Here is a 23451-nt window from a genome sequence, read left to right as displayed (position 1 = left end):
CCAATGGATCAGGTATAAACTCTGCAGTCCTGCCACATCTAGTTGTGAAAAATGGTGGACAATTTAAAAAAACTTACTAGAGGTGGTGGTACACAAACATTCGTATATTTATACCACTACCTGAAAGTTAGTTCTCAAAGTTTCAAGCCATCCTGAACTGGAACCTGCAGCTGAATCTTAGAATATTTTGGCCAAGTATTAACTTAATTGAGTTTTATGAAAGGTTTCTCTTTGTAAGCCCAAGAGACAATTGTCACTATCATCTCAAACTCACCTTCAACTTCAACACTGCAATGAGAGGATTAATAGGTTTAACAGCTACAGCTTTGGGAGAACATCCAATTAGGGGGAACAAAAAAAACAATGACATTACAGTGATGTATTGTTTGGTTAGTTAGTGATTAGAATTTTTTTTTAACAAAAAAGAAAAGCATTAACTGAGAATGTGAATGTCAAGGCCAAATAATATAGGAATATGTTAGCAAAGTTGGGTTGGGAAGTAGTCTTTAACTTGGTTCCTTTAACGTTAGTCTAAGTACACAAGTAACATGAAGTTTAAGTTGAAGGCATCACAACACAAGTCAGTTGGATGGAATATGCAGCCTGCAATATCTATGAAGTCATAGATCTGACCAGTGTCCTGGATATACATAATGCAAGAAGTGCTTTCATCTCCTGTAGAAACTTAAGCTCTGAGTTTCAGAGCTTGGGTGGCTGGGGACACTCTTGTATATCCAGGAGGCTGAGAATTACATGGAAGAGATGTTCAGACTTCCTTAAGAGCCTAGAAGGAAGAGAATGGGGTGACCATCAGACAATCCAAGGGAAACAAACAGATTTTGCAGGAATCTGCTAAGGTCCTGCTGACAAAGAGGTTCTCTATTTTGGAAGCTGATGAGGGCACAGGTTTCTTAAGGGAGTGCAGTCAGAACCATGTTTTTGGTAATGTGAGCGAACTGAAGTGTACAGCAGGAGAGGAAGAAAACAGGAGCATTGTGATAGTAAGGGGAACAGACAGGCATTTCCTCCCTGGTGCTAAGATCAAATATATGTTACAGAGCGGCTAAAACACATTCTTCTGGGGAAGGGTTAGCAGCCAGCATTTATGTTCCACATTTGTACTTATGACTTTGGGAGAAAGGTGGATGTGGTCCTGAAATCAGAATTTACTATGCCAAATAGAAAAGTTAGAAAGCAGACCTCATAAGTAGTATACCGGGCATCAATATTTATCAAAGGGATTAATTAATTACATCACAAGCCTTTTAAGAAAATTCTAGTTTAAATTATTACAGACCATTCAGGAAATACCAAACAAAATGGATAAACCTGTTGATATAGTGTACTTGGAATTCCAAAGGACAGTTGATAAGATGACATAATACAGATGACTAATATATGGAATATTACACTGAACAGCTAGGCTTAAGAAGGGATTTGCTCAAGATTCATGGGGCCTTTATTAATAGGTTTTTAAAAAGGATTTGCACAGTGCTATTGAAGATTTTAATTTACATAAATTCAGATTCAGAACTCAATTCAAAGGCAGAAAGCAAGTAAGTTTGGTGCAGAATTAATTGAAATAAAATTAAGTAACCAGGAAAGTAGGTGCAATTAAATGCAAGTATACCAAAAAAGAGCACACTTATTCTGTGAACACTGAAATAAACAAGTATAATACGGATCTTTGTTTTAGGATATACAATAAATAAACCAATGCAGAAGTCATAAATTGGATGTTGAACTATATAGTCAAAACAATTGTCAGAGAAGATAGTAATCAAACGTTTTCATACTCTTTCCAGATGACATCTCGAATATAGCATCCAGTCCCGAATGAATTAAGATGAATCGAATGGGTTTCCTCATCCAAATTATCCAATGATCATTAATCTGCATTATTTTAATATTTGTGGTGATATGTTGAAAACATTTGGTTGAAGCAGAATGAAACATTCTGAATTTATTTGTAGCTGGTCTGCGCTTTCAAGTCTTCCAGAACAGATTTTGATAGTTCAATTAATAGATACTACATCTCATTGCCCTTCGTTAATTGTCTGCAATGGATCCGGTTTTATCCTCCTTGGGTAAACTGAGCTCATTTGTGGTACGCTGGACAGAATACACATCATTCTCAAACAAGGTTGGTCAAATCACACCTAACAAACTCTCCACACAACTATTTCTTGGAGGCTCTGTATTGGATTTTTTTTTATTAATTCCAAGGTGGAACATTTGTCGTGTAAGCAAATATTACACTGCCACATTACAAGTTAGTAAAAGTAAATTCAAATAAGGGACACAAATTACAAAAGAGAACAGATTGTAAATATTCCCTTTTTGCTTATATGGTATTGTGACCATGATGAGAAGGTTAAGAGGTCAAGGTTTGAGATTCGTTTAGTCGCTTGCTGGTTTCTTTTTGTGTGGGTCTGGTATTTTTCCAGCACTTAGTTCTTCAGATTTACTTAATACTTAGATGGTGTTGGGAAGAAGAATACATTTATCAGAAAATCTTATTCTTGAAACTAGATTTAGTGTAAGGAGAGACTTTCAATATTGTCTTTTGACTGTCGCCTTTCCAGTTGGTCTTTAAACTCGTTATTTCTTCCAGTCCAGCATAGGGTAAGATTTTGAGTACATGATTTTTTTTAAAAAAGTAATTTCCTCAGATATTTTCAAGCAACGTTTCTTCTTGTTTTAAGTGACTTTATTACACATTACATATATAATGCCATATATAAGCATAATATTTTTAGATTATAATCTACAATTAATTTGCTTCCCTTGGTTTTCTTTTTAGGCCTAAAAATATAGGGATTACTTGACCCCAATCCTAGACTATACTAATCTACAAACAGGAGGGCTAGATGCTTGAGTTTTCTAGCTTTCTTTCAGGGTATGGTTTCCATTCAATTGTTTTTGTTTTGTTCTATACTTTTCTCCAGAATAGCTTGAGCTAGACTGAGATACTACATTCTGCTTTATGTTGTGCAATATTCATACACAATTGCAATGGTTGTGCACTTTTCATGTAACCATCATCTCTTCGGAGCTTCACAAAGTCTTGCATTCCAATTCAGACCACACAAAGGTCAGCCCCTTTAAGTTATCATTTGCATATGGCCATAACTACACAAAACAAGGGTCATGCATTTAAAACAAACTGCCCGCAACTTCCAAAACAAATGTTTAGAGGGAACTTGCAGGTTAACATGAACGTCTTTTAGATAATAGCAAGATGCACTAAGGCACCATTTAATTGCATGCTTTCTCTCAAGAGACTCATCACTTCTCAATATGCACTTATCAAAGCATGCTGTGATACAGCACTGTTAAGCCAAAACATTTACTTTCATTAAGCTTTACATATTTCAAAACTTTCATCTTAATTTTTTCAAATTAACATTTTCCATCAACTGTGCAACAAAGCCACTGAAAAAAAAAACATTTTAACATATTGAAAGAAACAAATTCGATGAACAGTGTTCAAGTACAGATTTTTTTTCCACTCCCTGAGATACTGCGCACTTATTTTTCAATAAGCACTTTTTCTTTAGAATTCAAAATTTTCATCAGTCATATCAATGGCCCAGGCAAATTTCTCTCGCTGTGTCTTGTTGTAGATCTTCTCAATAGGAACATGCCATTTCTTGCACCTTCAAAGACAAGAAATGTAAAGGGATATGCACATTGCATTTATCCAGCAATTCTACAATCATTTCATAAATCAGGAAAGACAATACAAACATTTAATACTGGAATAAGGGCTAATTGGGTTTAGTTAAATTCCCGTCCAGGTAACATGAAAGATCAGGACTCAAGTCCTGATGTTTGGAATATAAAGAAAAGAATGAAAAATATAAAGTTTTGTCTCGAAAACTAACTATTTGACACACAAGTATCGTGCCTGAGTAACTTAATTTCTTCTAGTTTAGATTATGCAGGACATCTAATTACAACAATCCAACACTCAACCGAGTTTCAGGTAGTACTGCATGCCAAAAGCTGGCTAGTTCTTACTGACCAAGCAACAGTGATTCTGGGATCAAGATAGTTGAGTTTGGAAGTGCCCAATGCAATCTGCTTGTTCTCCTCTCTGTCAGTTGCTTGAACTTCCAATTTCATTAGTTGTTCTTCTATCCTCTGTAAATGTTTTTTCTTCTTCTCTACCATTCTGTTTAAAGAATTGAGTCATTTTAGAACAGGACATGTTAAACAAGTGTTACTTTTATTCCTAGCCTCCTTGGATTAACAGCATAAGCAAATCATCCCTTTTTTTTTTAAAAGAAATAATAGCAAACTTAAGATATCTCACTTTCAGCTAAACCTTCACCTCTGTTTTATCACCTCCATCGCAATACATTTACTTTCTTAACTGATGCTAGGATACAATTCATAACTTCATCTCCTCGTCATTACTGTGCCACACAAGGATAGGTGATGGCCTAGTGGTATTATCACTGGATTCCTAATCCAGAGGCTCAGCTACTGTCTCTGGGACTCAGGTTTGAATCCTGTCATGGCAGAGTCTAACGATGATTATGAATCCATTATTAATTGTCAGAAAAACCAATCAGGTTCACTAATGTCATTTAAGGAAGGACATTTGCCATCCTTATCCGGTCTGGCTTACACGAGACTTCAAACCCACAGCACTGTGGTTGACTCTCAAACTTCCCTCTGGACCATCAGGGATGTGTAATAAATACTGACCGAGCCAGTGATGTTCTCATCCAGTGAATAAAATACAAAACATGGCTGGCATCCATTTCCGTTTTGCTTTGACTGGTTTTCACTCAAAATGTGAAGGAATCCAGACAATGGAGTATAATATTAGAAACAGAGCCAGGACATTCAGGGTAATGGCAGGAAACATTCTCTTATGGAAAGGGTTATGGAAATTTAGAACTATCTGGTGACAACAACTGAAAATGCCGAAACGGAGAAGAGGATTTTGTGCCAGGGAAAACGACTGTTGAGGGCCAGCTCCATATTACATATTTAACCAACTAAACAGTGTAAAACTTTAAAACAGATTAAGTGAATATATAAAAATAGACAATTACTTTTTGCTAGTTAAACTACAAAACAGAGATCAACACATTTTATTCCATCTGTTGGAGGCCATTGTTTTAATAAGTGGTTATTTAATTAATCTGAGAGAGCATGTTCAAGAAATACTCACTGTTTTGATTTTTCATCTTTTTTAACTTTATGATCCACCTTGGCATTTTTTAGATCTTTCTTTGCCACTGCAAGTTGTTCCTTTTTGGCTTCAATCTATGAATAGGATAGTATGAACTACTTTTTAAAAATAAAATTGTTATTGTTCCATTTAGAGACCACTATTCCTATTAATAATTTGTGTGTTCATCTGTCAGACAGGGAGTCTCCCTTTCTTCTTCTTCCAGAGCAAGGTTTATCTATAGCTACTCACACACTGAACATTTCCCAAGTGTGAGCCGAAACAGACATCAATTAAATCGGGTAAGTCTTCAGTAAGTCCTCATTAAATGCACTGGAAAGTAGTATGCGTCAGAATTCTAGCTAAGTGGCACTGAGATAGATTATGGTATCCACTGCTAATGCCAATGCTGAAGCTGGAAGAGAATGCTACTACAGTTCCACATTACAGCTATAGATGGTGCTGAATCTCTATCTTCTAGATATTTTCTAATCACCTATTCAGAGATGGTGTGACACACCTTTGGAGCAGGTAGGTCTTGAATCTGGGTCTCCAGACTCAGACATAGGCATGCTACCATATACTGTATCAAATGTCATTACAAGACAGGCTTTGGAAATACTCTGCTAATAAGTAAAGCATGTTTCAAATAATTTAACACTCATTCAGTACTATTTGTGTGGATTTTTAAATTTTTATTTCAAAACAATTATAGCTACATGAGGAGTTACAAATACCACAACATCCTAGCTACAATCTGTGGCAGGGCTATCTTAGAAGCTCTCAATTGTTGCAGGAAAACGTATTCTCTATTTTGTCACAGAATGTTGAAGAATTCATTCACTTAAAAATGCAGAGTTTATAACCCATGATACCATGTCAAAAAAATGAAGGAACAAGTCTGCTAAGGATTGTAGCTAGTGGTAAGTAAACTGTAAGTGGCTCCAAAGTTATGGCACAGTATCTTAAAGTGATTCAAAAGCATCCTGTTTAGTTTAAGAGATTACCCAATATACCAGCCACTGCAGCGGACAGGTGGAACTGACAACCGGAAGCGGCAGAGACAAACCACTATAAATGCCGGAGAAAACATCACAGAAGCGCTTCACAGGAGGCTCCTCAGCACTGAGGATGTCACCTAGACAGGGGATGAAACATCTGCAACACAAATTCATAGCTCGGCGAACAGAACCACAACAACTAGCACCCAAGCTACAAATCTTCTCACAAACTTTGGATTACCTAATTGATATTTTAAAAACTAAGGATAATGGGTTGTTCACTATAGTGGAGACTTTGGATAAAGTTAACAACCCAGTAAGTTAGAAACTTTGAGAAGTTCAATGAAATGTTTCCAGAAGTAAAAAATAATTGTGGAAGTAATGGAATCTTTCAACTAGACAATGGAAATGGGATTCAAATATATCGAGCAGCATGGTAGTTCAATGGTTAGCTCGGCTGCCTCAGTCCAGGGACCTTGATTCCATCCCATCCTTGGGTGACTGTCTTTGTGGAGTTTGAATGTTCTCCCAGAGTCTGTGTGGGTTTCCTCCAGATGCTTTAGTTTCCTCCCACAATCCAAAGATGTTCAGGTTAAGTGGATTGGCCATGATAAATCATTCATCGTGTCCAGCAAGTGCATGCTAGGTGGATTGGCCATGTGAAATGCAGGTAAAAGGGATAGCGTAGGGAGGTGGCTCTGGTTGGATGCTCTTCAAAGGGTTGGTGTGCAATTCGATGACCTGAATACCCTGTTTCCATGCTGTAAAGATTCTATAATCTTGAAAGTTTTGAGGAATTAAGATATGGTGAGAAGTTGCACAGAATCCAAGAAAAATGAATGACGCTGTACTAATGTCAAGGACTTATTTATCTACAACAATGACAAACATGATTTTTTGTTATTTTATTTCAGAAACTTACCTTGGCCTGAATATTTTTCATGGATTTCTCATACGTTTTCGGGGGTGTCCTCTGGTGGTTGCAAAGAATGGCCACTGCTCTGTTGGCTCGATTGTAAGACAGGATTTTTTCTGCGATACTTTCTTCAGCTGAAAAAGAAGCAAGCAAGCAACATCACTGGTCAATTAATTGCATCATTGTAAAGCTGCAAATTAAATATTTCAGGTAATATTTTGAAAAGAACAGCTGTCACATAGCTCTGCCATGTTGTGAAAAATCATGGGTTATTCAGTCATTTGAGCATTCAATTTCATCATGGCTGAATTGGGTCTCAATTCCACCTATTCAACTTTTATCTGGCCTGATGCATTAGTCCAACAAAAATCTATTATCTTTCTTGAGAGCTTGAATTGTTTACAGCATCCAGTCTTTTGGTGGGAGGAAAAAAATGTTCCAGATTTACACTACACTTGGGGTATAAAGCACTTCTCATTTCATTGCTTTAATTTTGCAATGTACTAATAACTAGAACTTTCTTTGTGATGTTAATTAAAGGATCAATAGAAGCCACAACACAGGAGGCAAGTTCCCTGCTCTTTATTGAAGTAGTTTCTTTACATCACCTGAAAGAACTGAGGCTCGGTTCAATGTTTCATTCAAAAGGTAGGGCTTCAGAGTGTAGCAGTCATTCAGTACTTCACTGGAATGTCAGCCAAAACCTTAGCACTCAAGCATTACAATAAGACATGGGACTATAACAACACTTCTCCATAGAATTCTCACAGGTTTATCACACCAGAGTGAATAATTTGGAGCAAATGAAAGCTTTGGAAAAGGAACACCGGGCCTAAGGATTTTATTCTTTATATGACAATTTTAAAGAGAACTCACTCCCTCTGTGGACATTAACATAGCACTGCATGCCAAAAATGTTCACTTGCTTTTAGAACAGGTTATGTTTGTTGACACTGCAGGTTACAGCAGACCTGAGGTTTCAGTGGTGGTCATGTCACTGCCAGTGACAGAACAGTATTTTGAATGACTGCCAATTGTTGCCCCACTCCAAATCTCACTGCCTTAGTTAGTGCGCTGTCTGCCACTCATTGTCCCACCTGTCAACCCTCTCATCAGCCAGCACCCAAACCTTGTCCTTTCAGAGCGAATGGGCACAGCAAGGGAAGTTTGCAAGCGGTGCAGCAAATGGATGGCAGCATCGTGATGTCAGAAGCACACATTTTCTGTTCCAGTGTAGTGTCAGAAAATGCAGGCATGGATCTTTTGAGCAGTGACAATGACCACTGAATTGTTGTGCTTATAAATTCAATGATTTGCTATACAAGATTCTTGTGGGCATGACCTTCATAGAAATGTCCATTGCGGAACTCTGTCAGAGAGGAGTTAGGGGAAGAACTAACACATCACTTTGTGCTGCACTTGCTGCCATATGGTAAGCTTAAAGCTCCAGTTTTAACATTAGTGAAAGAGAGAAGCAGGTCAGGTTAGGGCAGGCACACAGGTCAGATGTTCAGATCAGGTTTTCAGTCCAGGTGTTAAAGACTAGGTTTTGACCTTTGTAATATTTCATAGGTGACAACCCAGTTAAGTACTGCAGGTGTGTCTGAAGTCTTTGATTCCAGCTCAGACTAAGGCATTTACAGAGGGTCATAGATAACTTCCTGGGCAATTTGCATATATCGTGTCAGGACCCCTTAAAAAGTCCCTGTGTGCATCTCCAGTTACAAATCTGGTCTCAAGAGATCTGATCATTTGGCCAAAAATGTTTGAAGTATAGATATATTGGGGATAATTCTCTTGATCTTCTTTGAAGAGATGCCATGGAATCTGTTACACCCATCAGAGCAGTCAAATGGGACTCACTTTAAAGTCCCACCTGAGAGATGGCACTCCAACAATGCAGCACTGCCCCAGCACTGGACTGTCTTCTTGATTTTTGGGCTGAAGCCATGGAACTGAATTTAAAACCAGAACGTCCTGACTGAAGAGGTGAGAGCGATACCAACCCTCGTAATCAAAAATGTTCACTGATAGGATAATTATTCACTTACGATCAGTCAATTCAGCCAATTGTTCTTGCAATGTGATGGAGGCATTGTATGTTCGAAACACTTTGGCAGTGAGCCCTTCCATCAACTCCTGAAGGTGTTTATTCAAATCCGAGGTCTAAAAGAAAATACATTACTTTAGCTATATTAAAGGATGATGAAATTGCATATTTGTCAACCTCACTAATGTAAATACATCTAAATACAACATACATTCAATCTGTCAAACAGGTCATCTGTAGGATCCTTATTCTCCATGAACAATTTTAGATTCTTGAACACCTGGTAGAAAGAAATACAAAAAATACATCACTCTGGAATTGTAAATGTTGTACAAATGTACAAATACAAGTAAACGAAAGAAATAAAGAACATTTTCGGGTGCCTCTCACGAATTCAGGGTGTCACAAACTGTTTACACACAATACCAAATATTCCTGAATTGTCATGATTATAATTCAGGAAATGTGGAGAACTAATTGTACACCATTGCTGTGGGACAATGAGATGTATGGCCAAATAAATTTCCCTAATTAATAAGGCTGAGGATTAGACGTTGGTCAAAACACAGAGCTCTTTTTCAAACATCCCATGGAATATTTTGTGCCCAGGTGAGGCATCAGACAGAATTTCAATTTTAACATCTCATCTCACTGTCATAACCCTAATAGTGCAAAATGTAGATATGGACTCGATTCTAAACTGTGGCTTGAACCCACAACCCACTGACCCGGAAGGGAGAATGTCAAATGAGCCATGGCTGACATTTTCAGGCACAGCTGTAGTACTCACTGGGCTATTCTGTAAACCACCATGGACTTGATAAACTGAATAGCCACCTTCAATGCTGTAAATAACTTTAAAGTAGAAAGACAATGTGATCATTACTATTTCATCATAATTCAGAATTAGTAACACACAAGTCAATTTAATCCTGCACTCCACTTTGCAGAAAATACCAGTCACTCCCTAGACTTTAGTGATGTTCAATAAAAAGTCAAGTGAGAAGTCCACCTGAAATACAACAAAGTGGTCAGAATAGATATTTTTCTCCCAAATTTGGGCGATAAATTTGGACAAATGAATTTAAATATGCTGTTTTTTACAGCAAGATGTCCAGGCGTCAACCAGAAAGCAGTTTATAATAGACTTGTTATGTGCAATGAAATAGGACTGGTGATGTCAGAATAAACACTCAGGGTACCAGTGACCACAATACATTTGAAATTTACACAATGAGGGAGAGTAAAGTGTGCCGAAGACTTGTACTTTAAACTTCAATAAAGGGCATGAAAGCAGAAGCAGATAGAGTGAACTGGCAAATTAGGTCAAGAGATGCGTTACTAGAAATGCAGTGGCAGACATTTAAGGGATATTTCAGAACGCATAGAATAGCAACTTTACACTAAGTTCCAAAGACAGATCTTACAATCTGGGTTAGCTAAAAAGTTTAAATCAAAACCAAATTTAAAAGGTGGCAGGTCAGAAGATTGAACATGATATAAAAAAAACACTAAACAAAAAAATTAATGATGGAAAAATGAGTGTATGGGAGTAAGCTAGCTGGAAATATACAACAAAAGTAAAGATTTCTATAGGTAAAAAGGTCAAGAATCACTTTGAAAATCTCAGGACCAAGTCTTTCAGATGAAGAATGTTTTCTCAGATATAGTCCCCCATCAGTCCGTTTGAGTCCTTTAGAAAAAACATCTTTGCTTGGCCCAAACGGACCTGCAGACACCAGAATTTGGGCCAGTGGGAAAACACTTTGCTTTTAGGCCCAATTCAGCCAAGTGAAGTTCTTTGCCAAACCGCCTGAAGTCAGTGCGTCTACAGGTCTGTTCGGGTCCACATTTGAAAAAGACCTTCACTTGTTAGGTCTTTCCGATTTTTAGACACGCAAAGAATACCTGAACTGTATTTTAAACAAGTTAACAGAATGAACAGTGGTATATAGCGGAGACTGTGAAATTAATAGAAAACAAGGAGATGTCAGATGAATTAAACCAATATTTTACATCGGATTTCACTAAGAAGAAATAAGTAACACTACAGAATCAATAAAAAGAAGGGAGGGAGGAACTCAAGAAAATTAGAATCACTAGGGAAGCAGTAATCAGAATATTGTTGGAGCTGGAGCAGACATCCAATGGGTTCTGCTCGAATACACTCTAGGAGCTTAAAAGAAACAGCTGGGATAGTTTATACATTGGTGTTACTTTTTCTAAATTCTCTCAATTTAGAAAATGCTTAATTAGAATGGAAAATAGTAACCTCTGTTTAAGAAGGGAGGGAGACAAAGCAAGAAACTACAGGTTCTCAGAGATGGAAGATATTAGAGACAACATGAATATATGAAATACAGGACTATAAAAGGATATTTGACCTTGCAAACATGTTCCACCATTCAAGAAAATCATGACTGAACTGTTTGTGATCTGAATTTCATATGCCCATTTATGCCCCGATAACCTTATTCACTTACCTAACAAAAATCTAACTGCCTCCATTAAAAATATTCAATGACCCTGCCCTTTTAGGGCAGAGTGTTCCAAAATCATGACACTTTCATAGAAAAGTGCTCAACTGTCCTAAAAGGGAAACCCCTAATTTAAAAGGCATACCTTCCAGTATGAACTCACCCACAAGGGGAAATATCATTGCATGTCCAGCTTATCAAAACCTTTCAAAATCTTAAATCACCCACTAAATTAAGTGATCCCTTACTCTACTTTGATGGAAACATTCCCAGCCTGTCCAGTCAAGTCACCCAAGAGAACTCATGTTCCGGGTATCAGTCCAGCAAACCTTTTCTGAACTGCCTCCGATGCATTTCTTTTCTTTCTTTAAAAGAGACCAAACTACACAAGTATTTGGCTCACCAACGCCCTATATAATCAAAGCATAACATCTTTATGTGTCTAATTCCAATTGTATTAAAGAATGGCATCCCATTAGCCTTATCCATTGCATGTGACTCATGCACTAGATCACACATCACTTTGTTCTTCAGACTTCTGAAGTCTTTCCCTGTTTGGTGGAGCATGCTAAAGGAGCAGAGTGGCCTACTACTCCTCCTAATTTCTATATTCATTTTTTAAGGTAAATATTATTGAGTTACAGATGGAGGTACCCCATGGTAGAAGTAGTCAGTTGATGAACTAAGAGCACCTTACTCAATGGCTCAGGGGATTTAGCAAGGATAGAAAATATACTTTTCTCTACAGTATAGCCTTGGGCATTTTCCTTCTGGGTGAGGATGCAGGTCATGCTGCAATCAAGTCCCAACTCGCATGTTGACTTCTGGCTGCTGCTCATTCACTTAAGTGCTCAATCAGCACTTGCATTCCATTTTGCAGATCACCTCTGAAGTCACTACAGATAACACTAGGATTCATGTATCCTAATTTGTGAATCACTATAGTCAAGCAACTAGCAGCATCACTGTTATAATCTAGGCTGTGCTTTTGTTAATGCCTTATAGCAAGTTCATAATCTCATTTGCGATGTTTGGCAGAAGCTTGCAGCTGGAGTAGGTGAACTATTGTAGCATCAAGTCATGCAGATCTGGTAGGTTTAAATCATGTTGCCAATTTAACTAAATGCAAGTGGAACAAGACAAGGAATTAAACAATAGCATTGCAATCCTCAAATTTGGAGGAGGAGCAAGAACACCACAATCCTGCAAATATCTTATAATAGTCATTTTCTAATAACTGTAAATGAAGAATTTTTTTTTTATTACACCTTTCAAAAGGTTTAGATTATCACTTGATACTTGGCAGTCTGGTTTTCATATTTCACTATGATCAAGGAACCTATGAGCAACTATTGTTTCACTTAAATTAGTGTTTATCGAAATGTGTGGTCTGCTGGTACACCATCTGCAAATCTTAAATGTTCATCAATCCATGAAACTCAGCCAGATTTTAACCTTACTCATGTAAGGACTAGGAGTTGATAATATCTGAGTTAGTATGAGTAAATTATGGTCTATTTAGCAATCCACTCAATTCAATGCCACATAACCCATATGTTCTTTTAGAAATTTGTCCATAGAGTATGCACGCTGCAGGCTGGGCCAACATTTATTGCTATCCCTAATTTCCCTTGAATGGAGTGACTTGTACATCTCTATGACTCAGGGAACAGTCAAGAGTGTTTACACATTGCTATGGGTCAGGTTTCTTACAGTAAAAGAACATTAGTAAACCAGCATTTTTGCAAGGATTTGATTTTTTAATTAAGTATTTTCACTGAATTCAAATTTCATCTGTCAAGGTGGAATCTGAACCAAGGTGGAATGTTCCCCAGAACATTCATCTGAACATCTGAATTACTAGTCTAGTAACATTAGCACTATGCCATTGCCTCTCCCATGCTTATCTGCATGGTTCAATATTACAATTTGATACACTAATCACGCAAAGAATTTGTAGAGATTTTAAACAATCATATTTTGGGACTAAACAATCAGATTTAAGTAACTGACTTAAATCAGACTAAAGCAAGTTAATATGATGGATAATGTTATGTAGTGGAAATGAGCTCTGTACCTGTTTTTCCACTGGAACCTTATTATAATATCTGATTGAGTCCTTTCCAAGGAAGTCAAATTCTACCACACACTGCTGCCCTTTATCATTTTCATTCAACTTAATGTGTTCAACACGGAGTGAGCAGCAACCAACTGTGTCAGCAGTTTCTCCTTCCTCCTTTTCATTCCCAGCTCTTAGTGCTAACTATTAAGAATAGAAAAAATAAATTATTTAATTAAGGCACAATTTAAAACAACCATATACAGTTCAAATTTTCAAAGCATTGCAAATACATTGCTGTTTAAAGGAATTTACAATAAAGGATGTTCTGCATGGAAATAGACCCTTCGGTCCAACTAATCCATGCTGACCAAATATCCCAACCCAATCTAGTCCCACCTGCCAGTACCCAGCCCATATCCCTCCAAACCCTTCCTATTCATATACCCATCCAAATGCCTCTTAAATGTTGCAGTTGTACCTGCCTCCACCACTTCCTCTGGCAGCTCATTCCATACACGTACCACCCTCTGCGTGAAAATGTTCCCCCTTGGGTCTCTTTTATATCTTCCCCTCTCACCCTAAATCTATGCCCTCTAGTTCTGGACTCCCCCACCCCAGGGAAAAAACTTTGCCTATAGATGACAAAGCAAAGCGATATTAAAAAAAAAAGAGAACAGGAGACAAACATCAGCTAAAGAATACAGACAAATGGGATGAAAAAGGCAACAAGAGCAAAGAGAATGAGAAAATATTAGGAAATCAAAAGGGAACCCCACAAATATTTAACAGCATAGCAAGGTAAAGATTATTAAAGATTTGCTGGGTCAATTTAGGTCAAAAACAAGAAATCTTTTGGAAGCAGTGGATGTAACAGAGAAAGAAGTAAATAAAAAGTTAAATTTCTTGTGGAGAGATCCACATGTACAACTATGGCATTAGGTTAACCTTGTTACCTGTTATGACACAGCAAGCCAAACTAAATCAGCCTCACTATCACAACATAGTGAATTTAAAATATTCAATGACACTGAAATTTGCCAGTTGTTCCTAATCAGAAATTATGACTAACAAATCTCAGAGACTAAGTTTAATTAAAAAAACAAGCAGAGCAAAGCTAAACAGCAATATAGTCTATTTAAGGTGCATCATTACATCCAACCCCCTTTGTTTGTATGCTCCACTCAATACCGAACACAGTTAAGGGAAAATTTATAGAAAATAAAAGAATTGTAATTTGCCAGTTGGATAACAATTTCAACTATGAGTACCAGATCTTTATGGAATCATCGAACAATGTGTTATATTACAGGCACATGGGATTGTACCTTGCTTTAACTCAATGCAAACAGCTTCCAACAGGCTCTCAGGAATATTCACTGATTTCTTACAAATAGAGATTATTTTCTCAAAATATTTAACAATTCTTTAAATATAAAACTAGAGTATATCTCAAACACAGCTTCCCAGTCCAGTAGCTTCTAAGCACACAGCCCTCTCCTCAAAGAACCCAGTCAAAACCAGTTTAATCTATGGTTTCTTGCTTCCTTTTCCAACATTCTCCATAGTTGGCTGGCTAGCACTGGTTTCTCCATGATTAACCAATGCATTATCCAGCCAACTGCCAGTTATTGATAAATTATCCGGACTACACTCCAGTGTTCTGAACGAGTTAGCTAGGATATTGTAGAGGCATTGGTTGCACTCTGTCAAGAGTCACAGGAGTCAGGGAGGGTCCCAGAGGATTGCAAAACAGTAATGTAACACCCCTGTTTAAGAGGAGAGGAAAGAAGGAAGACAATAAGAAATCCTAGGCCAGTTAGCCTGACCTTGGTCATTAGGAAGATTTACAAGTCCACTTTTAAAGATGAGATTGTGGAGTACTGGGAAATTTATGGTAAATAGGGCCAAGTCAACATAGCTTCATCAAAGGAAGGTTGTGCCTCACAAATCTGTTAGAACTCTTTGAAAAGATAATGAGCAAGTTAGACAAAGGAGAGCAAGTTAGACAAAGGAGAGCCAGTGGATGGGATCCATTTGGATTTCCAGAAGCCTGTGACTAGATGCCCCACAGGAGGGTACCTAATAAGATAAGAGCCCATGTGTTACAGGCAAAAAACTGTTATTGATATATGACTAGCTGACTGACAGAAGGCAGAGTGTGGAGGTAAAGAAGTCTTCAACAGGATAGCAGCTCGCGATGTGTGGGATTTTGCAAATGTCAATGTTGGGATCGCAACTATTCACGCTTTCCATTAATGGTCTGGGTGAAGAAGGCACAGATAGTGTTGAGGCAGCAGAGAGGCTGCAAAAGGACTTGGACAAGCTCGGAGAGTGGGCAAAAAAGTGGCAAATGGAATATAAAGCGGGAAAATGTGAGCGGTAGGAAGAATAGAGGTGTAGACTATTTTCCAAATGGGGAAAGGCTTTGAAAATCTGAGGCATAAGAAAATTTGGAGTTCTAATTCAGGATTCTCTTAAGGTGAATATGCAGGTTCAACTGGCAGTTAGGAAGGAAGATGCAACGTTGGCATGCATGGAGAGACAGCTAGAAAACAAGAGCAGGAATGTTCTGCTGAGACTCAGGCTCTGATCAGACCATGTTTGTAATACTGTGAGCAGTTTGGGGCTCCATATTGAAGGAAGGATATGCAGGAGTTGGAAAGAGTTCAGAGGATGATTTACAAGAATGATCCGGGGAAGAAGGGCTTGTCATATAGAACATAGAAATGATACAACATAGAAACGGGCCATTGAGTCTTGAGGTTCATGAAATTCTCAGTATCGTGAATGCTCCAGTAAATCCACCCACAGCTCCGGCTCTCAAAAGTAGTTAGCCAAATGCTGCACCTAGCACACGCAGACATAAGGGACATGGGAAGCATCCTTTATTTCCCCACATGGTGTACTCATCTTGCACAATGTGCCTGAGGTCATGACTTCTCTCTAGATTAAGCCAGTTACTCCTTTTAAGAGAACAGAACTTAATTCAATTAATCTAGGGGCGTTCCCTGGTTCAAACACTTCTATTATAATTGAAAGTCCCTCACTTTATTTAAGCTAATGTATTATGCTTTAAAGATTGTATGAGAAACTCTGCAGGTATCACTTATCAATTGGCTGTTTTCATTAGGACCATCTCACTTTCAGAATTGCTTGAACTAACACTGAGTGTGATGCTCAATCTTTCAGCTTCATCTAACTCCCTGTTTTCACCCAACTTCCAAGCACTCATTTAGCCAAACAGCACTGATGTTCCCTCTCTTTTAAATGTCTCAAAAACAGTGTTTCTGAACTGGATCAAGTTAGCTGTTAAGTTAACCATCTTCACTGAAAAGTGAATCAGCAGACTCCTGTTTCAGAAATATGACAAACTACACCCAATAAAATAGAGCAGCTTTTAGTTACTAGATTAAAGAACTAATTTAGCTTGAAGATTAGCCCTGAAATTAAGTTTAATTACAAATTACCTTTTAAAACTCATTTGCGCCCAACCGTCAAGCAACATTCAGTGCACATGAGCAGTTGAGGACTCTAGGTCCGTACTCAATGGACAGGATATTTGACTGAAACTTACAGGAGACTGAGAAGCCTGCATACAGTGGACGTAGAGAAGATGTTTCTACTAGTAGCAGAGACTAGGACCCAAAGACACAGCCTCAAGGTGGAGGAAGCACCGTTTAGAACTGAGAAAAGGAGACATTTCTTCAGACAGAGGGTGGTGACACTGTGGAACTCTGTCGCAGAAGGTTGTGGAGGCCAAATCATTCAGTGTATTTAAGATAGAGATAGGTAGGTTCTTGATTTGTAAGGGGATCAAAAGATTGTGGGGAGAAAGTAGAAGAATGGGATTGAGAAATAAATTAGCCATGCTCGAATGGCGGTGCAGACTAAATGGGTCCGAACGCCTAATTCTGCTCATATATCTGATGGTCACAACACTTCTTGCTGCCAAAAAGTCTGCAACATTCTTAGTTCAATAATTAACCGACAATTATCTTTCCCATAAACAAAGATCAGTTTGTTTGCCTACTCCACCTTTCAAAACAAGCTACTGTACCAAATTAGATTCTCAACTTTAACTCACTACTTCAAACCAAAAAAATGAGAAAACTAAAGAAAAACATTGATTGTTTCAACACCTCAAAAAAAATTCAAGTTAGTCACAGCTATACAGCATGGAAATAGATTGATGTAGACCAGAATTTCTAAATAAACCTAGTCCCATTTGCCACCATATCCCTCTAAACCCCCTCTTTTCATATGTCAAAAAGTGTGGTGCTGGAAAAGCACAGCAGATCTGGCAGCATCCAAGGAGGAGAATCGACGTTTCGTGCATAATCCCTTCATCGGGAATCAAGGGCTTATGTCAAAAACACTGACACTCCTGCTTCTCGGATGCTGCCTGACTTGCTGTGCTTTTCCAGTGCCACACTTTTTGACTCTGATCTCCAGCATCTGCAGTGCTCACCGTTTCCTCCTTCCTTTCCATAATCCCATCCTGATGCCTTTTAAATGTTGTAGTGAACATGATTTGCCTTTAGCAAACCTATGCCAATTCTCTTTGATTAGCTGTGCCTTTCCAAAAAGACAATTATTTTATTCCAGATAATTATACTCATCAACATTCTCAGCCTTGATGTTGAGCAGGCAACCTTCCTCCTTTTCCCTTTCTATGGTGCAAAATTAGCAAATCCCCTAGTTCTATGGCACTGCCCTGTATCGACATCACCTGGAATGGATGCCAGTATTAGCTAATAACTCTACGACTTCTATGTTTACTTCTTGCAGGATGTATACCATCTAGACACAGTCACTTAGCAGTTTTTAGCAATGTCATTCTTCTTAGTAGGCTTTTTAAAAAAATCATTCACAGGATTTGGGCATTACTGGCTTGTCAAGCATTTATTGACCATCCCTAGTTATCCTTGAGAAGGACCTTTTGATTACTATCCCATCTCTAACTGCTTTCTTCTCTAAGTGCATCTTTGTGAATACTGATGCCACATACTCAATTCTTCAACCAAGCCATTATGAGAAGATAGCCCCTTGGGTACTCAATAAGTCTCAACTTCCCCCTTGCTAATTACTTACTTTGCATTTTTGTAGAATTCAAGCCTATGTCCCCTAATCCAAAACACTAGTCTGTCTCTGGCTTACACTGTCATACGACACAATCCCTATCTCCCCTACATCAAACCAGCGTTAAATAAAAATACAATATAATAACAAAAGTATTGTACCTTGTCAATGAAATATAATGCCACTGCTCGTTGCCGTGTTTTCATTTCCCTTGATTTCCAGTCTCTATGATACTGACTCCGGATTGCATCGATTTTGTCCTTTAGGCGCCGAGCAATTTCATACTTCTGCCAATCCTTCTCACCCTGTTAGTATTAATAGACAAAAATACAAAGTCAATTCTATTCATCAAATAATTGCTCGATATTCCAATTCGTTGTATTTCAGAATAAAAGTAAATGGGTTCAAAGCACCTCCTCCTCAATAGGTATTGTGGAACAAAGCCAAACAGGAATTCAGATTAAATCTCAAATCGGTCTGGAACTAGCTAATCTAAGTCATAATTCTGTAAGAATTTACAAATTGGTGTCAGAACGTTTACACCATACACAAGGGAGATAGTCATTTTTGAGGCTATCCAAATATTCTTGCTTTAAAACATGCAGGTTTAAGGTATCATCCAGCTTAGATTTGATGCCCCTTGGTCAAAAGGCTCAAAAATAACTTAGACTCACACAAAAAGTTTATTGCCTATAGAAATCAATAGCATTCCCTATCAATCATGAATCACTATCTATAGAAGATATTTGCAAGCAACTACTGTTCTCCAACTGTATGACTACATGTTAATTATGAGGGGAGCAAAGAATTGAAAACTTGAAGTAGAGAATAGAAGTGCAGTTTGAATTCACAAAAACAAATCAAGCAAATCAGGGCAGGATTTATGCACTTAATGGTAAGGTCCTGAGGAGTGCTGCTGAAAAGAAATCTTGGAATGCAGATTCATAGTTCCTTGAAAGTGGAGGTGCAGACATATAGGATAGTGAAGGTCCATTTGTTATGCTTTCCTTTATTAGTCAGAGTATGGAGTATAGGAGTTGGAATGTTATCTTGCGGCTATACAGGACATTGCTAGGCCACTTAAGGGATACTGTGTGCAATTCTGGTCTCCCTCTTATAGGAAAGATGTTATGAAACTTGAAAGGGTTCAGAAAAAAAATTACAAGGATGCTGCTGGGGTTGGAGGGAGAGGCTGAATAGGCAGGGCTGTTTTTCCTGGAGCATTGTAGGCTGAGGGGAAAGATTTAAAAGGGATCAAACAGACAACTTTTTCATGCAGAGGGTGTTGCGTGTATTGAATGAGCTGCCAGAGGAAGTGGTGGTGGCTGGTACAATGACAACATTTAAAAGGCATCTAGATGGGTATATGAATAGGAAGGGTTTAAAGGATATGGGCTAAGTGCTGGTAAATGGGACTAATTTAATTTAGGATATCTGGTCTACATGGATGAATTGGACCAAAGGGTCTGTTTCCATGCCGTGCATCACTATGAATCTGTGTGTCAAAGGATGGGAAGGAAAATGTGATTATCACAATTCTGCTGTTCCTAAACAGCAAATTTTTTTTCAACGAACACACTTGTGAAAAGAACATTTTTGTGAGAAAATCTGTGGCTAACAACACCTTTAAGTTTTCAATTTCATTTCCAGTTGGACATTACACTGGGATGGTTCAATAAATTAAATTGTATTATCTAGACAATCAAAGGGAGACATTTAGAATTTGATTAACCATTGGTCAAAACAATGGGTTCTAAAAATGTATGAATTCAAAAATTCTGACAGAACAAAAAACATGAAATGATCTTAATGCAATTAAGGCATATGCCTGATGAAACAACAAGTCATTTGAATGAACAAATCAGCCCTTTGTTTATGAAAAGATGCTAGAAAAGGCAATTTGTACAGAATTCACAAAAGAATTCTGAGAGATATCAGAGGGGGTTCTTGGCCAACAGAAGAGCAAAAAGGAAAGCTTTCAAGTACAAGTCCAGACACAACACCACTAATCTCACGATGAAGAGACATTTCATGTCCTCAAAACCTGCTGACTCCAGTCATGTACATCAAAATAAGAGGAACCCTTCAGCATACTTTGCCAGTAAAAAAGATCAAGCCTAATCTGATTATTCCACATTACCACCTACTTGAGGAACAGTTTGCTCATCAACAATCAATCAACCTCCTCTGCCTCAAATATATTCAAGGAACCTGCTTTCAGTGCCTTGAGGAAGAGGATTCTAAAAGACTCTTATGAGAAAAAAAAAGTTTCATCTCTTAAACATGAGAAGTCTTATTTTAAAAGCTGGACTCCTACATCTAGATTCTCTTAAGAAGAAACATCCTTTCCACATGCACCCTATTAGGTCTCCTCAGGAATTTTCCATTTCAAACAATTTGCTTCTTACTCTACTGAACTCCACCAGATTCAGGACTGGGGCAATGGCCTAGTGGTACTATCACTAAATGATTAATCCAGAGAAACACACGGCTTGGGTTCAAACCCACCCTGTCAAATGGAATTTGTATTCAATAGAAATCTGGAATTCAGAGTTTAATCATGGCCATAAGGATATTGCCAATTGTCCAGAAAATCTACCTAACGTCCTTTTAGGGAAGGTAATTGTGCTGGTTCCTGGTCTGATTTACATGTAACTTCAGAACCAACAGTTAAATGGTTGACTCTTAACTTTCCTGTGGAAAATTAGGGCTGAACATAAAAGATGGCCTAACCAGAGACACCCACATCCAATGAATTAAAAAAACCTAGCTGGTCTACCCTTTCCTGATAGACAGACCAAATCATTCCTGGGTATTTATCCAGCAAACCTTTTCTGATCTCCAACATCCATGGTACTTTCATTTTATGTCTTCAGATATTGGTATACTCTCATTACAAAGCCCTTAAGAAGTTTTCTCTCTTAGATATTTATTTATATCCTTAGCTTGAAAAACACCACCAAATTTTGTTCCCATGGATGAGAAACATTAGTTAGAGAGACTGGAAAAGTTGGGATTGCTCTCAGTAGGGAGAGGTTAAGAGGAAGTATGATGCAACTTTTTAAAATCACAGCAGGCATAGATAGATGGGAAGAAGCTCTTCCTGCTCATAAGAAGGAATGAGAACAAAAAGGCATCAAATTAAAGTGACTTGCAAATGTAGCAAGCTTTAGATTAGATTACTTAGTGTGGAAACAGGCCCTTCGGGCCAACAAGTCCCCATCGACCCTCCGAAGAGCAACCCACCCAGACCCATTCCCCTACATTTACCCCTGCCCCTAACACTACGGGTAATTTAGCATGGCCAATTCACCTAACCTGCACATTTTTGGACTGTGGGAGGAAACCAGAGCACCCGGAGGAAACCCACGCAGACACGGAGAGAATGCGCAAACTCCACTGATGCGGGAATTGAACCCAGGTCTCTGGCGCTGTGAGGCAGCAGTGCTAACCACTGTGCCACCGTGCCGTGTGAGGAAAAACATTTTCATTTGAGTGGTTTACATTTGAAATGCACTACCTGAAAGTGTGGTGGAGGTAAAGTTAGTTGAGACTATTAAGAGGGTATCTGTATAAAAACAATGTGCAAAGGTAGGTGGATAAAGCAGGAGAATGGCACCGTGTTGTAATGTTCATCGGAGAGCCAGTGCTGACACAATGAGCAGAATGGTCTCCTTCTGAACTGTACCAATTCCGTATTACTATAATTTGCTCCTATGACTGTTCTTAATAAGGCAACAGGATTTTCTAAGCACTCCACAGCAAGATAAATTCTCCCAAACTAGTTATTCTGTGTCTTTTAGCCACTAACTCTACTCCACTTATCCATCATACTACAAATTCTCAATCTGCTCCCAAACTACAACATTAGTTAACTAAACAGAAGTTGGGTTTTAAAAATTAATTTATAGGATGAGGGTGTCATTACATGGGCCAGCATTTATTGTCCATCCCCAATTGCTCAGACAGCAGTTAACAGTGAAGGATATTGCTGACAGTCTGGAATCACATGTAGACCAGACCAGATAAACATAGCAGGTTTCCTCCCTAAAGGACATTAGTGAGGCAGATGAGTTTTTCCCTCTGAGGAGAAAGTGAGGTCTGCAGATGCTGGAGATCAGAGCTAAAAATGTGTTGCTGGAACAGCGCAGGTCAGGCAGCATCCAGGGAACAGGAGAATCGACGTTTCGGCATAAGCCGACCTGCTTCCTGAAGAAGGGCTTACGCCCGAAATGTCGATTCTCCTGTTCCCTGGATGCCGCCTGACCTGCTGCGCTGTTCCAGCAACACATTTTCAGCTCAGATGAGTTTTTCCAACAAGCTACTAAATTTGTTTTTGAAAACCTGTGTGTCAGGAAGGCAAGATGAAAGGAAACCATTCTACTCACTTCTGGTCAAGAAAGAACAATTTAAAGAACAAGATAGTGTGATAAGTCTTGAGCCACATAATAGTAAGAAACTGACAGACATTGAGGGAATACAGACCTTAAGTTTTGAGCTTGGATTGAGCATGACATATTTAAGTAGCCCCTGAACATTTTCTGTCCATGATGCCAGCCAGGTTACTTTATTATCAAAACGTATTTCCTTCCAGTGGTGATTTTTTGGAGGTTCTGGAATATTGGAATCTCTGAATAAAATGAGATTATTTTATAACAACAGTCAAAAACACACATGT

General features: G+C 38.3%; 1 protein-coding gene across 4 annotated transcripts in view; it reads right to left on the bottom strand.

The window, feature by feature from the left end:
• Positions 1-2194: 2194 nt before the first annotated feature.
• The window catches only part of LOC122548918 (DNA topoisomerase 1-like), a 144449-nt gene continuing 123192 nt past the window's right edge, over positions 2195-23451 (bottom strand). For all 4 annotated transcript variants that reach the window (XM_087986612.1, XM_043687897.2, XM_043687895.2 and 1 more), the window contains 9 exons: positions 23259-23403; positions 18935-19078; positions 13710-13895; positions 9367-9435; positions 9157-9271; positions 7112-7239; positions 5189-5283; positions 4028-4177; positions 2195-3659 (listed from right to left, as the gene is read on the bottom strand). In XM_087986612.1, coding sequence (XP_087842738.1) covers positions 3557-3659; positions 4028-4177; positions 5189-5283; positions 7112-7239; positions 9157-9271; positions 9367-9435; positions 13710-13895; positions 18935-19078; positions 23259-23403 — 1135 coding nt within the window. In that variant the 3' untranslated portion in view covers positions 2195-3556. The remainder of the gene's footprint in view (positions 3660-4027; positions 4178-5188; positions 5284-7111; positions 7240-9156; positions 9272-9366; positions 9436-13709; positions 13896-18934; positions 19079-23258; positions 23404-23451) is intronic.

Source organism: Chiloscyllium plagiosum, unplaced genomic scaffold (genome assembly GCF_037043375.1).
Source record: "Chiloscyllium plagiosum isolate Xiang-an unplaced genomic scaffold, Cpla_swu_hap1 HiC_scaffold_4, whole genome shotgun sequence".
NCBI classification, from domain to species: Eukaryota; Metazoa; Chordata; class Chondrichthyes; order Orectolobiformes; family Hemiscylliidae; genus Chiloscyllium; species Chiloscyllium plagiosum.
This window is presented reverse-complemented; position numbering and strand designations above follow the sequence as displayed.